At 34.8% G+C, this 15,430-nt stretch overlaps 2 protein-coding genes across 2 annotated transcripts; one reads left to right on the forward strand and one right to left on the reverse strand.

Annotated features, from left to right (window-relative positions):
* The first annotated feature begins 7,921 nt into the window (after positions 1-7,921).
* Positions 7,922-10,326, forward strand: LOC145057853 (photolyase 1). The gene is made up of 8 exons (XM_079005764.1): positions 7,922-8,489; positions 8,555-9,139; positions 9,213-9,370; positions 9,443-9,479; positions 9,588-9,646; positions 9,731-9,812; positions 9,909-9,980; positions 10,067-10,326. The coding sequence occupies exons 1-8, from the start codon at positions 8,136-8,138 to the stop codon at positions 10,238-10,240; spliced, it is 1,521 nt and encodes a 506-aa protein (XP_078861890.1). The 5' UTR covers positions 7,922-8,135; the 3' UTR covers positions 10,241-10,326.
* A 19-nt stretch (positions 10,327-10,345) lies between these two features.
* LOC145057854 (SNARE-interacting protein KEULE-like) lies at positions 10,346-15,210 on the reverse strand. Its single transcript, XM_079005765.1, has 21 exons — positions 15,095-15,210; positions 14,654-14,715; positions 14,498-14,579; positions 14,232-14,310; positions 14,096-14,146; positions 13,913-14,009; positions 13,793-13,825; positions 13,589-13,714; positions 13,078-13,266; positions 12,899-12,982; positions 12,706-12,804; positions 12,549-12,619; positions 12,188-12,284; positions 11,971-12,093; positions 11,786-11,881; positions 11,561-11,677; positions 11,407-11,484; positions 11,130-11,323; positions 10,948-11,041; positions 10,775-10,864; positions 10,346-10,468 (listed from the first exon to the last, which is right to left on the reverse strand). The coding sequence occupies exons 1-21, from the start codon at positions 15,165-15,167 to the stop codon at positions 10,403-10,405; spliced, it is 2,001 nt and encodes a 666-aa protein (XP_078861891.1). The 5' UTR covers positions 15,168-15,210; the 3' UTR covers positions 10,346-10,402.
* Between the last annotated feature and the right edge of the window lie 220 nt (positions 15,211-15,430).

The following is a 15,430-nucleotide window of genomic DNA, read 5'->3' on the forward strand; positions in this document are numbered from 1 at the left end:
TTAGTATAAATTAATCTAAGCAATAATGGACTTCATGGATTATGTCCTTAATGGATTAAGTCCTTAGTGGGTTAAGCCCTTAATGGGTTAAGTGAGAAACACTTAACCCTAATTATCATTTTATGTGAAACCCTAATTTCACTTGAGCTTTGCGTTGGGCCATCCAAGAATAATCAAATGGATTAGAGTAATTAGTTAGGCTCTAGGGGAAAGGCCATATGAAGGATTGGGCCCAATTTGAAAAATTGGGCCATAAATGGGCCATAGTTTGGGCCTAGAGGTTTGTATGATATTGGGCTCTTAGAATGGGACATGTTAGACTGGACTGGACAATTGGGCCTTAAGGGAAGCCCATGTAGAGATTTTGGGCCCAATTTGGAAAATTAGGCCATATGTTGGGCTTTGATCCTTAGTTGACTTTGGGCCTATGGATTGGACCTTAGGCTTGGGTAAGCCAAGCTTGGGATAATGTAGTAATTATCCAAAGTATGTAATTATAGTTATGTAGTGCAACCCAATTATTAATTGGGTGTTATTTTGATGTTGACAGATCGGGAATCTGTCATCTAGCAGTTGGGGTCGAGTCTGCGGGACTTCAGCAGTGTGGGATTGAGTCTGCGGGACTTCCGCAGTGTGAGGTGAGTTTCCTTCCAGTAGGAACGGGTCTGCGGCCACAATGTCGACCCGTTTAGTTAGCAATAGTTACGGACTACGGTCCGATGCAGTAGTTCAGTATGCATGGTGTCTTTGTGATACAGACATGGTATGAGTTATATATTCCGAACTATGGTCCGATGCAGTATGCAGTATATGTGTTCATATTATATGCTATGATTATGTTATGCTATGTTTAGTTAGTTCCGGACCTCGGTCCGATGCAGTAGTTAGAGTGCTTGATGTCCTTGTGATTCAAGCATGTTTTGTGTTATGTGTTTCGAACTATGGTCTGATGCAGTATGCAGTGTATGTGTTCATGTTAGTTGATATGTTTATGCTATGTTCAGTCAGTTTCCGGACGTCGGTCCGATGCAGGGGACGGGGTCCCATTTAGTTCCGGACTTCGGTCTGATGCAGTTAGTTCCGGACTTCGGTCCGATGCAGGGGACGGGGTCCCAGTCAGTTCTGGACTTCGGTCTGATGCAGTGGGCAAGGCCCAATATGTGTTTATATGTTATTGTATGGTATGTGGTAGTTTGGGGGAGCTCACTAAGATTCATTCTTACAGTTTCAGTTTTGGTTTCAGGTAGTCAATTTTCAAAAGAGGAGCTCGGGAAGATTGCAGTGCACGCACCATTTATTCAGCCTGGGATGTTTATACTCTCATATACTTGACAATTGTTATAATATTTTGAGATACATTGCTTCTGATTTTTATATGAGGTTTATCGACTATGGTTTTTATTATTACATTAAACGAAAATTTCAGACTGTGTTTTTGGGACGTTACACGTTATTTATATGTATGCTCTCGGTTTAACAACTACTATAATGTTCGTTTAGATAACTTAGGGTAGAAAGTAATTTATCAAATATTCTCTTTTTACGATACGCAGAGTCGTGCCAGTTTAATTGTAAAATTCCGAAGAAGCATAACTTCTTCATACGAAGTCAGATTTCAGTGTTCTTTATATGTACAGAATATTTGTCACATATATTGTAACTTGGTTAAGATTATCTATCCTAAAAAATCTTTTATTTTCGACGCGTATTTTAATTTAATTTATTTTATTATTAAACACTTATATAATTTGCATAAAATATTATATAAAACACATAAGCACATAAGTTTATGAATACTTATTTCTTATTCATTAATATAAATATTACAATAGTTGACCAAAGTGATTATAGACTATGACTAATATAGCAGGAAACGCGAACGTTACATGGTCGAAGTAGTTGAATAGGAGGATTACGATGACTATAGTCATTGGTAAACCTACTAAAGACGAAAATGATTTGTTTGATATTATGGATGACTAGTTACGGAGGGACAATTTCGTTTTTTGTAGGCTGGTCCGACCTATTGCTCTTTCCTTATGTCTATTTCGTTGTAATGGGTTAGTTCACGAGTATAACCTTTGTAACTTCATGGTATACCCATGGATTGGCCAGTTCATATTTAGAAGGCTGTAATTTCTTAACTTTCACAATTTCTACTCCTACAAATAATTTAGCACATTCTTTATTATTACTATGGGGTCCTGAAGTACAAAGAGATTTTACTCATTGGTGTCAATTGTGTGAGATCCGAAATTACTCTAATTTTTTGTCGTGTCCTATAGAACCAAACGCCAAAAAATATTAATTACTAGAAACTTCATTTTACAACAGCTTATACACATTTAATATATAATTCTTCAATCTAAATCTAAATTTTACTATTTTTAAATCTAAATATAAATATTTGGTTAACATATAGACACTTGAACTAGGGATGAGCATTTAGAACGAACCTAACCAGACTGGTTTGTAAGAAATCAGTGGACCATAGACCGGACTTGTTGAGGCTTATCGGGTCCTAGTCTAGGTTTTTCGGTTCTTGTACCCGTTGAACCTATACAATTTTAAATACATATGGTACAACTCATTAAAGCCCTACCAAAGTTAATTTATCTATTACTTTAAAAGGAATACCCTGTTGTCGCGACCTAATTAAGAGACTGATTTTGTCAATTCCCCTCTCAATGGTGTTGTATATTCCATAGTTATAGGATATATAGTTTCCTTCTTTTTCATAGTTTCCTTATCTCTAGTATTGTAAATCTGTATATTTAAGTTCTTGATCAATTGGTGAAATAAGTATGAAAAACATTCATGCACTTTTGAGACCCTTGTTCTACATGGTATCAGAGCAGGGCCTTGTATAAACTATCGAAATATACTTCCTTGAATAGAATCATCATGGGACACAAAGATCCTCGTGTCATTGTACACAACATACAAGACGCCCCTTTTCCCAGTAGAATCATCCTAGATGATTCGAATTACCCATTGTGGTCCCAACTAATGGAGATGCGCATCAGAGCAAGAAATAAGTCCAAATTCCTCATTGGAAAGACCCCGAAACCCTCATGCGAAAAGTTGTTGGAAAACTGGTTAATCGACAACAACCATGTCAAAAGCTGGTTGATCGATTTGATGAGCCCCCTGTTGATTTGACGATTTATCCGGCTTCAAACAACGAAGGAAATATGGGAAGCAATAGTGAAAACCTTCTATAATGGCACCGACGAAACTCAATTGTTTGAACTAAACACAAAATCCTTCACAACTCGCCAAAATGGCAAACCTTTGCCTGCCTACTACAACATGCTTGTCAGCATATTTCAATAAATTGATACCCGAATCATAAAACAAAAAGAGAGTGTTCCACAAGTTGTGTCCCTGCACAAAACCCTTGCCCGCCTTCGGGTCCACATTTTTCTCGTAGGCCTCAATCCATAATTCAACCATGCCCGAAGTGAAATTTTGAGAAAAGATCCATCAGTCGACCTCGAATATTGCTATGCATATGTTCGAAAGGATCAAAACTAGAGAAATACAACGGAGGAACCGAAGATAGAGACTTATGGAATGGTTCATCTGGCGACCCTTAACCGTTTTTAGAAAGGTAAGAATAAAAATAAAGGGAGCTCACTTGTGTGTACCCACTGTGGAGAAGAGGGGCATTCAAAGCAGTGATGCTATGAGATAATTGGGTATCCGGAGTGGTGGGACTTCTCAAAAAGGCCTCGGAAGAAGATAGGCCAAGCAATAGCCGCCATCTCCACAAAATATGAATCAGCTCCCATTGCTGCACATGTTGAAAAAGTGAACAAATCTGGTATGTCTGAAACTAATCATACTATAGATGGTAGATGGATTATTGACACATGAGCGACTGATCTTATGACAAATGATCCATGTAAACTCGTATCTATTTGTAATCCTAAACAATCTAAAGTCCTCACCGCCAATGGAGGATATGTATGTGTTACTTGTGAAGGACCAATACACATATTAGAATCCATGAATCGTGATAACGTTCTTGTTATTCCTTCGTTATCTTCTAATATGTTTTCCATATCACAAAGTACAAAAAATCTGAATTGTTTCGCAACCTTATGGCCTGATGAATGTATGTTCCAGGATATCAAGACTTAGAGGATTCTTAGTTATGATACTAGAAGGGGAAAGTTGTATTATCTCGAAGATCAAAAGCACGGTGAAGCTCTTAACACAGGGATAACTCAAGAAAATAAAACGATGACATGGCTGTGGCATTATAGATTAGGACATTTATCTTTTAATTACCTTCAAAATTAAAACCAAGCTTGTTTACTAGGAAAAATGATGATTTCAAATGTGGTATTTGTGAAATGGCAAAAAGTCATAAAATTTCATATTCTCCAAGTAATAATAAAAGTGTGATTCCTTTTATGACTATTCACTCTGATGTGTAGGGCCCAACTCAAATCTCTACACATAATGGTGTTCGGTATTTTGTAACCTTTATTGATGAATGTACCCTTATAATATGGATTACTCTTCTCAAGCATAAGGGATAAGTATGCACTGTATTCCAAGAACTATACTAAACAATTAAAGCTCAATACAAGTGTGATATCCAGGTTCTTCAGTTTGATAATGGAATTGAGTATGTTCATCAGGAGAAAGAAAAATTCTACAGAGACAATTCAATAAGGCACCAAACGTCGTGTGTTGGAACTCCCTAACAAAACGGATTAGCAGAGAGGATAAATAGACAAATTATGGAGATTGTTTATGCATCATTGTTTGACATGAAAGTCCCACGCATATACTGGGGAGAGGCGGTTCGATCCACGACTTACCTCGTGAACAGAATCCCATCCAAAGTAATTGAATTTAAAACACCTATATGAAAGCTTCATGAACTCGTTCCCACCATACATCAACCTGGAGCCAAGGGTGTTTCGTTGCACATCATACGTATATCAAAATCTCGAAAAACTTGACCCTCAAGCTGTCAAGTGTGTCTTTCTTGGGTACGCAGATTTCAAAAAAGGTTACTGGTGCTACGACCCCACAGAAAAAAAGATGTACATTACCAGAGATGTGTTCCATGAGAATATTCCTTTTTTTTTAAACGAATGCTCTCTTCAGGGGGAGAAAAATTAATTTTTGAGGAAGAGAACACACGTCAATACAATGAAAAAGAGATCAACAAGACGAAAACCTAAACTTTCTATTGAATGAATACGACAATGATTAAACTGTAGAAGAAGGAATAAATGATAATGGAGAAGATGGGATAGATATGGAAGCTATAGTTCAAGAACAAGATGATACGACTTCCCCAACTGTCACCATCACCGAAAACATACCTAAATCTGATGAGGTTGATTCTTTTTTGTAGGATACCATGAACTCTCTTGATGCTCATAACGTCTCTCCTAAACCAACTTCCAGGTACCCTGTAAGGCAAAATCGTGGTGCCCTGAAAAGCAATACCATCCCAGTCTGAAAGCAAAGGAAAAATACCCAATAAGCAATTACGTATCATCTTACCGACTTGCTAAATCTCAAGCCCTTCTGATTGAACAATTGTCATCCGTGTCCATTCCGAATAACGTCCAAGAGGCACTTACGGACCAGAAATGGATGAAAGCTATGAATAATGAAATGAAGGCCTTATAGAAGAATCGTACTTAGGAATTGGTGACTCTTCCTCCAGGAAAGAAACTTGTGGGATGCAGGTGGATACAGACGGTTAAACTTAACTTGGATGGGAACTTCGACAAGTATAATGTGAGACTTGTAACTAAAGGATACACACACAAATATGGAATCGATTATGGAGATACGTTTACTCCAATAGCAAAAATAAATACCATTTGTATCCTTCTGTCTATAGCAGCAAATCAACACTAGCCTTTAAGACAGTTTGATGTAAAAAATGCCTTCCTAAACGACCATCTTGAAGAAGAGGTATACATGGAACCTCCTCCCGGGTTAAATGTTAAAGACAAAGTGTGTAAACTAAAAAGAGCATTATATGGGTTGAAACAAGCTCCTCGAGCATGGTTTGGAAGGTTTTCGAATTTCATGAAGAATATTAGATACGTACAAAGTGATGCCGATCACACCCTCTTTGTTAAGAGACAAAAGAAGAACATAACAACATTGATTGTATACGTAGATGATATGGTCATCACATGTAATGATCAAAAAGAAATAACGAATATTCATAAAGTTCTAGCAACCGAATTCGAACTAAAGGATCTTGGGGAATTGAAATACTTCTTGGGTATAGAACTTGCAAGATCAAAACGAGGCATATCCATGTGTCAACGAAAGTACGTGTTGGACCTACTGGCAAAAACATGTATGTTTGACTGCCAGCCAACCGATACGCCAATTGAAGTCAATCAAGGGTTAATGATTCATTCGGATCAAGTACCAACAAATAAAGAAAGATATCAACGACTTTTTGGGAAGTTGATTTACTTGTGTCACACGAGACTCGACATAACATACGTTATTAGTGTGATGAGTCAGTTATGCATGCTCCGAGTGCAAACCATATGGAAGCAGTGTACCGAATCTTGAGATACCTGAAGTCCTCTCTCGTAAAAGGACTGTACTTCGCAAAGAATCAAAGTAGAGGGTTGAGCGGATATACGGATGCAGATTGGGCTGGAGATGGAACAGATGGAAAGTCAACATCGGGATATTTCACATTTGTTGGGGGTAATCTAGTCACATGGAGAAGTAAAAAGCAGAAGGTCATTTCTAGATCAAGTGCAAAATCTAAACTTCAAGGAATGGTTTACGGTGTCTATGAATTGTTGTGGATTAAGCGAATTTTACGAGACTTGGGGATCACTCTCACTAATCCAATGAATTTAAGTTGTGATAATCAAGTTGATGTGAATATAGCAAATAACTCGGTTTAACACGATAGAACGAAGCATGTAGATGTTGATCGCCATTTCATTAAGGACCATCTAGAAAAAGGTATTGTCGAACTTTCATTGATGCCTTCAAAAGATCAACTGGTGGACATCCTGACAAAGGTGCATGTGGGAAGATTTGTCATAGCTCTCTTAACAAGTTGGGAATGATAGATATCCATTCTCCACTTAGAGGGGGAGTGTAGTCGAGAGCTAATTAAGGGATTGATTTTGTCAATTCCCTTCTTAATGGTGTTGTATATTCCATAGTTATAGGATATATAGTTTCCTGTTTTTTCATAATTTCCTTTTCTTTAGTATTGTAAATCTATGTATTTAAGTTCTTGATCAATTGGTGAAATAAATATGAAAAACATTCTTTTACCTTTGAGATCCTTATTCTACATACTCGTTGGACCCGATTTTAAACCCGAACTGATTTTACATGATTCAAAAAAACTGAAAACCAAACATATTCTAGAAAATTGTTTCAGGTCTAAATCTGATCCAAAAATCCATACGGAACCCTAACTTGAACACTCAGTTTCTCCCTATTCTAATAAAAGACTAATTTATTCTTCTATTGATATGTGTTATAGTATTACAATTCTTCATTAATATTATATGTCATCTATCATGCTACTTGTCAACCTATTGACCATACATTTCAAATTTCAAATTTCAAAATTTAAAATTTCCACTCTAATTACATTAAATTAATAATTGATTTTTTATTTTAAATTTCAAATTTTAAATTTTCTCCCTCTAATTATATTAAATTAATAATATATTAAAAAATAAAATTAAATTAATATAAATTATAAGGTGATATAACTTCACGTATTTATTTAAATCAACGGTTTTAATTTTATATAATTAAAAAATATTTATTAAAAAATAATTTATTTAAAATAATTAAATAATAATTTTGATTTATTAATACAACTTCTTACACATTTATTCTTTTAACACATTCGGCGAAAATACGTTTGGCAGTAGAAGCTTTCATGAAAGAGGTAGTGTGCGCCTGCGGTCGCATCTAATTTAATTTATTTTCGTTGATGACGTGTACTACATATATGCCAATCAAAGTTGACGACGTGTCAACTTCCAAACCACAACCACACTTCAGTTTCCCTCCATTTTCATCTTTTTAACACAACTCCCCGGCGACCGCCATGCGTCTCTCCCTTCCTAGTCCTGACGGCATCTTCTTCGATGGGCACTGCCGCCGCTGCTTCCTCTCTAATCGAATCCACCGCCGTCCAATTAGGCAGAATTAGGGTTCTTAAGGAGGGAATCCACCAACATCTTCAACCGTCATCTTCGTCATCTAATGTCGGTCCTGTTGTATACTGGATGTTTAGAGATCAGCGATTGAGAGACAACTGGGCGTTGATTCACGCCGTTGATCAGGCCAACAGACGCAATGTCCCTGTTGCGGTTGCATTTAATCTGTTCGATCAGTTCTTAGGCGCAAAAGCTCGTCAATTAGGGTTTATGCTACGAGGATTACAACAACTTCATAACGAAATCGAACAAACTCTTCAAATACCTTTCTTCTTATTCCAGGTAAGTTACAATTCACGATTTCATTTTTGATATCGCTTCCGTTACTGAATCGAGAGACGATGTAGGGAGAAGCAGTAGAGACGATTCCAAGCTTTCTAGAAGAATGTGGAGCATCGCTTTTGGTTACAGATTTTTCACCTCTGAGACAAGTTCGTCGCTGGAAAGAAGAAATTAGCAAGAGAGTATCTGATTCTGTATCGATTCATGAAGTTGATGCACACAACATAGTACCTCTATGGATAGCATCAAAAAAGTTAGAGTACGGCGCTAGAACCATTAGACGAAAGATCAACAACTTGCTTCCTGACTATCTGATCGATTTTCCAGAATTAAAGCCTCAGAATACAATCTGGGGTTCTTCTGGAAACAGATCCATCGATTGGGAGACACTTATTGCAGATGTAGTAAAGAAAGGAGATGAAGTTCCTGAGATAGATTGGTGCAAACCAGGAGAAGCTTCTGCGTTAAAGACATTGATGGGGAACGAAAAAGGTTTCTTAACAAGTAGATTGAAGAACTACTCTACAGATCGAAACAATCCATTGAAACCCGAAGGACTTTCTGGTCTTTCTCCTTACCTTCATTTTGGTCAGATTTCAGCTCAGCGTTGTGCTCTTGAGGCACGTAAAGTACGCAAAGTTAATCCACAGGTAATTTGGAGTTTCTTTTCACATAATCTGAACTCTGAAGTCAGATTTCATCATTTCTTTTGATATTTTGAAGGCAGTTGATGCGTTCTTGGAGGAATTGATCGTGCGAAGGGAGTTATCAGATAACTTTTGTTATTATCAGCCTCAATACGACTCTTTACAGGGTGCATGGGATTGGGCTCGTAACTCACTCATGGAGCATGCTTTAGACAAACGTGAACATTTGTACACGTAAGTAACTGCATTGACTTTTTTTGGTTCTTTTAATCTCTTTGATTGATATGACTCAAATATGATATGCAGGAAGGAGGAGCTAGAGAAAGCACAAACTGCAGATCCAGTAAACTACTACTACTACTACACTTTCTTGATTGATCTTATGAACATTTTAAAACTGTTTTTTAGCAAGTTTGTATATTTCTTTATCCATGGCCTTCTTGTTTTTCAGCTTTGGAATGCTTCTCAGTTGGAGATGGTTCATTATGGGAAGATGCATGGTTTTATGAGGTAAATATGATTATTTTAAAAATGGAAAAATAGAGAATCAAGAAAAATCTTCTTTATGAAATCTAACAAATAACTTGATAACAGAATGTATTGGGCAAAGAAGATACTTGAATGGACTAGTAGCCCACAAGAAGCCCTAGAAATATCGATTTATTTGAATGACAAGGTACTTGATAGTGTTTAATACAATTAATAGCAACTACTTCCATTTATTTATTTAATCGAAGTAGAATTCTATAAATTGTGTCTTCAATCTTCACAGTATCATATTGACGGGAGAGATCCAAATGGATATGTTGGTTGTATGTGGTCAATTTGTGGGGTACACGACCAGGTTTATATTTTGTTACATTTTCTTTATTATAATTATTTTCATAAAATCTAGAATTTATGTAAATTTATAATATATTTTTATTTTAGGGTTGGCAAGAGCGACCTGTTTTTGGGAAGATAAGATACATGAACTATGCGGGTTGCAAGAGGAAATTCAACGTTGATGGATACATTGCATATGTGAGGAGATTAGTAGGAAATATCAAGAAACGAAAAGGAGAAAATTTGTTAAATAACAAAGCAAAACAACTCGTGAGTTGATTCTAATGTTTAATATGAGTCGACTTAAATTACTGTAAGATTCAGTTTGGTTTTTATGCCGATGAATACAAGAGTTTTTTAAAGAATGGTGAAATTAAAATAATGGAAAAAATAATCGAAAGTGAAGACGACCTGTTTGTTTATTTATACAGTCTTTAAATTTCAAGATTCATCTATGGCGATCTCCTCCTCGGTTGGAGGTGGATCTGGAGTCAGCGCTTTCACTTTCTGCAAAATCAAAATCAAAAATAGATTCTTGAACAATGAATAGGAATTTAAATTTAAAAAGGTAATGACTTTTCTGAGCATTGGAAGATAAGTTTTTTTTTTTTTTTTTTTTAATATAAATAATTGGATATATAGTCATTTTATTTGGAGCAATAACCAAAATCATTAGGAAACTACATATTAATGACCAAAATTGCAAGATTAAATTGTTTGGAACAAAAATTGCAAAGATAAGATAAAGTTAAGAACAAAAATGTAATTATTTAAAGTTAGTCTAAAAGAAAAGACGAGAAGTTAATAACCGACCTCGATAAATTGTGCGGGATCATCGAGACTAGATGAACCTAGAATTATTTCTCTACTCAATTTTGTCGTTAACTTGTGAATAACCCGCATCTGAAAGAATAAAATAACTTAATGATTTCAATTATATAAGTTATTATTTTTTAACAAAATAAATAAATAAATAAAATTCATACCTCTGACCTAGTTGCCCCTCCAACGATAAAAACAAAAATCCGTTTACCCCTTCTCTTAATAAACTCGCTAGCTGAGCGTCTCAGAATCGAATCACTGTTTTTCATTTACTTTTTACTTTTAGTAACCACGATTTTGAAAGAATTAAAAGTTAAATAATATGGAAAGAAAAAAAATGTTAGACCTTGAATAGTCATCATCAGAATTACGTGGCCTAGCCCATGTTGCTCGCCTTGATCTCATGGAGTGAGCAGCTGGAGCATCCAGTACTCTTGCTGACACAGAATGTGATGCCCCGTGAAAAGTTGGACTCGGGTCATTCATACATGGGTATTCATTCACGGGTAGCTCATTTTTGCTAAGCTTCTCTATCAGTTCCTGTAAAACATTATTATATAGTAACAATCTACTTTTAATAATAATAAATAATTTTTAAAAAATACATTGCTATTTATCTGTACCTCAATAATAGGATAAAACCGTGATAACTGCCAAGCCGCTTCTTCACCAGGACGATCTTTTCTAAGACCATGCCTCTTCTGAAGAGAAAGAGATTGACTGGTCAAACATGAAAGTAGAGAATGCTATGATTATAATCAACAAATATAATCACACCTTGTTATCAAATTTTAGTGGGAAGCCACTGTTTGAGGTGTTCATACTATCTGGTGCTGACTCCAGAAATCTCATATTGTAAATTGCCTTCATATCTTCAGGAAGCAAATCTGCTAACTGAACAACATAACATAATTAAAAAATGATGTTATTGGGTATATTTTACAAACTACAATGCCTTGATAATAAAAATACAATGTTGTAATAGAAAAAAAAGATCATCACCTCCAATATCTTTGCAAGTTTATCAGTCTCAAATTTCTCGGGATGAGTTGCTACATATATCATTAATAATCGGATCTTTTGTTCATCTGTTGCATCCTGCATGAAGCAACAGCATACAAAATTACTATTATGGACATGTCATGTAAATGCATACAACAAATTATTAATTCCTGCTGTTTGCTCACTTGTTCTTTGAGAAACTTGATGATATCTTTTGTTCCTGCATCTCCAAAGACAAGGTCTTGCTCTAATTGCCCCACTTCTCTAAGCCCCATCTCCCTGATAATACCATTAATCTTTCCAGCAAGCTGTTTCAGTCAAACTAATATCAGACATGGGTGACCATTATATCAACATAAGCCTGGATTTTTTTTTAAACAAACAAATACCCTAAAGACTTACATCAACATGGAGAGATAGTTTGTCCATTTGTTCATTATATTGTGGCAATGCTTGAACCATCTTTTGCAAGTCACGAGTAGACATCTCACCACCATCTCTACTACAAAAACAATTATGAATGTTTGTTGAATTACAAGGCTAAAATAGTTATTTAGTCTCATTCAGACACTTTATTCGTTCTAGAAAGAAAAGAAAAAACAGACCTTATGTATACAACAACAATTTACATGGTCATTTAGTCTCATAATATTCATGTTACATTTGATGAATATTACGAATGTTTGTTGAATTGTAAGGGTAAAATGGTCATTTGGTCTCATTCAGACATTTTATTCATTCTAGAAAAAACAAACAAACAGACCTGCCATGCATTTGAGCAGCTTTATTTCTGGACACAAAATTTGTCATCTTGTCATGCAAGCGTTCACTAGCCTGACAATGAACCATTGATCAAAAGCTATATAATTATATATTTTATTAAAAAACAAAATTAAAAAAAAAATCTAGAAAAGACATACATCTGCTATATGGGAATGTCGGAGCTCCAGCCATACTGGATCATGATCCTCTAAAAGGACCTCTTTCCTTTCATAACCATCACCTATTTTGCTTGGAACCTAAGCAGTATAATTACTTGACGTATAATACAAAATAATATAAAAAAATTCACTAACAAGATTTATAATAATAATTAATGTACACTACACTAACCACGTGAACATATTTATTTCCATCCATTTCAAGTAAATCATGGCACATTGCATCATATGTCCATTCATGAATAACAGGTGCAATCTACAAGTTCAAAAAAAACATAGTTAGTTCCTAACTCTATACTAAAAAACTAAATTAAAGATGACAGGTGGCAGAAAATGGAAAAAGGAAAAAACCTGATCTATGGATCTATCTAGAATGAGCAAATCGCATGTTTCAATTTGTGGGAAGTGGTTGAGAGTTTTATATTTCATAAGATTATTCCAAACAGCAGCAGCTAGTTTTGTAGGGATTAGATCACAAAATGTTGTCATTGTTGTGGGGTCAAGTGATTTGGCGGCTCTGTAACGCACAAATGGGAACTCCTAAACAAATATGAGTAAATTGTAAGAAATAGCAACGTACTCATGTTACAAATATAGACAATGTACTTTATTTTTTTACTCATACTTACATTTATTTACCCATAATAACAACATGCTCACATTTTTCATCAATAATAGTAATATGTAACTCACAATAACAATGTACTTACATTTTCTTTACATATAATACAAAATATAACTACATTGCTATTATGGGTTAAACTAAGCTGTTATATGAAAATAAATATAAATACATTGCTATTTTTACCTTTATATTTGATAAATAGATAGGTAAAAAAAATAAACTTCTATAAAATCATACCAACATTGAAGCAAATACAGTTGCAATACGATTGGCCATGGCAGTTAGACATTCATCTCCCTTTCGGGAAAATTCTTCATCTCCATAAAGTTCTTCCAATGCATTCCCATGATCAGTGATAAAACACTGTTATGGTATAATTTTAACTTAAATAAATCTTATTATTAAAAAAGTAAATAAATTTATGTAAATAAGATTATATACCTGGCTATCAATGGCAAAGTACTCCAAGTTCATCTGCAGATTCCCTCAAATGTTAATATAATGAAAGAAATTATTTATATTACACAGAAAAAAGGGATAATGAAAATGTTTTAACCAAACCTCTTTCATGCCACGTAAGCGAGACTTTATAGTTGGCTCCTTTTTTATGTCAGCAACCAATTCTTTTGAAACAGATGAACTGAAGAAGACATAAGCTCTAAAAGGAGAAATAAAGCAAGTTGTTAATAGTTTTGGATACAAGATAAATAACATGAATGAAAAGATATACGATCTTTCACATACTCTTTATATAGAGGCGCTTTTCCAGCCATGTCAGCCAATAGGAAGTCAACACTGTATGTATTTTAACAGAAGCATAAAAGAACACAATTAAGATATTATCAGTTGTTGATTTTATAAAAGAGATCAAATAATTTACTTTTCTTTTGTTGGTTGGATGTAGTATACTGCATCCATGGAGGGGAGTGGTTGTCTTCTCTTGTGAATTTGTTCCACCACTGTAAGAAAAAAAAATAAACATGTTATTCAGCTCTATAAAATACAAATATGTCAAGTGACTTCACAAGATATATTCCAATGTCATTCTTAACTCAAAATTACCAATATGAATAAAACATGTTGACCATTATATAAGATTAAGAAAAAAGGAATTCACATTTTGTTATACTGGCCTTTGTGTCTTACATGAAACTCCTTCATCTGTGATATCTGCCATTTTGCATGAACATGACATGATTTTAACAGTAATTCTGTCCATGATGAGTACCTAAAAACATTGAGTGTAAGATAGTAACAAATAGAAAAAGAATTAACAACAGCATTACTATAAGTTTCCTATACCTTCCAGTTTGATGATTTTGAGTCTGGTCTTTTTGCAGATCTAATCATTTCATACAATAATCCTGTACAATGCATGAAAGTAATGATTGAATTAACATAATATCAGAAGCATATGTGCAAATAACCACGACAAAAGCAACTGATTTAAATTGATTCGGACATCAATTTCGTAAACAGATCCCTTAATTTTTTACGTTTGAAGTAGAGAGTCTAAATTATGTTTGAGAATTGTGATTAAACTGAAAACCACAGCTCTATAAACGTAATTTTTTCAAATTCAAACAAATATCAAACACTAGAGCATTCAAGGCCACTTAAATAATCTGATGACGACCATAATTAAACTAAAAATGCACACATGCATACACACATATTACATACATGGATACAGATTTATATACAACAGAAAAACAGAGAGTGAAATTGCAAAGAAAAACTCACGATCACGACTAATTTGTCTGAAATGTTTGTCCCCGTTGCCTTGGGACGACGTATCCGAATCAAACATCGACATAATTGATAGGAAATGCAAACTACTTGGATTGATCGATGAGAAACCTCGAAATTCAAAAGAAAAAAGAGATCGTATTAAACAGTTGTTTGATGTTTTTGAAGAATAAGGAAGAGAGTAAATTACACGAATGATCCCTATGGTTTGGGGTAATTTGCAGGTTTGGTCCCTAACTTATTTTTTTAACTCGGAAAGTCCCTACTATATGTTTTTGTTACGCCATTGGTCCCTATTATTTGTTTTTGTTACACGTTTGGTCCCTATCT

This window comes from Lactuca serriola, chromosome 6, assembly GCF_051521515.1.
Source record: "Lactuca serriola cultivar US96UC23 chromosome 6, Lser_US96UC23_V15, whole genome shotgun sequence".
Classification (NCBI taxonomy): domain Eukaryota; kingdom Viridiplantae; phylum Streptophyta; class Magnoliopsida; order Asterales; family Asteraceae; genus Lactuca; species Lactuca serriola.

Excerpts from the sequence above, each read along its gene's own strand:
- LOC145057853 (XM_079005764.1), top strand. The coding sequence starts at position 8,136 with ATGGGCACTGCCGCCGCTGCTTCCTCTCTAATCGAATCCACCGCCGTC. Across the intron at positions 9,480-9,587 it reads AAGCACAAACTGCAGATCCA|CTTTGGAATGCTTCTCAGTT; the intron begins GTAAACTACTAC and ends CTTGTTTTTCAG. Across the intron at positions 9,813-9,908 it reads CGATTTATTTGAATGACAAG|TATCATATTGACGGGAGAGA; the intron begins GTACTTGATAGT and ends CAATCTTCACAG.
- LOC145057854 (XM_079005765.1), bottom strand. The coding sequence starts at position 15,167 with ATGTCGATGTTTGATTCGGATACGTCGTCCCAAGGCAACGGGGACAAA. Across the intron at positions 14,580-14,653 it reads CAAAATCATCAAACTGGAAG|GTACTCATCATGGACAGAAT; the intron begins GTATAGGAAACT and ends CAATGTTTTTAG. Across the intron at positions 14,147-14,231 it reads ATCCAACCAACAAAAGAAAA|TGTTGACTTCCTATTGGCTG; the intron begins GTAAATTATTTG and ends AAATACATACAG.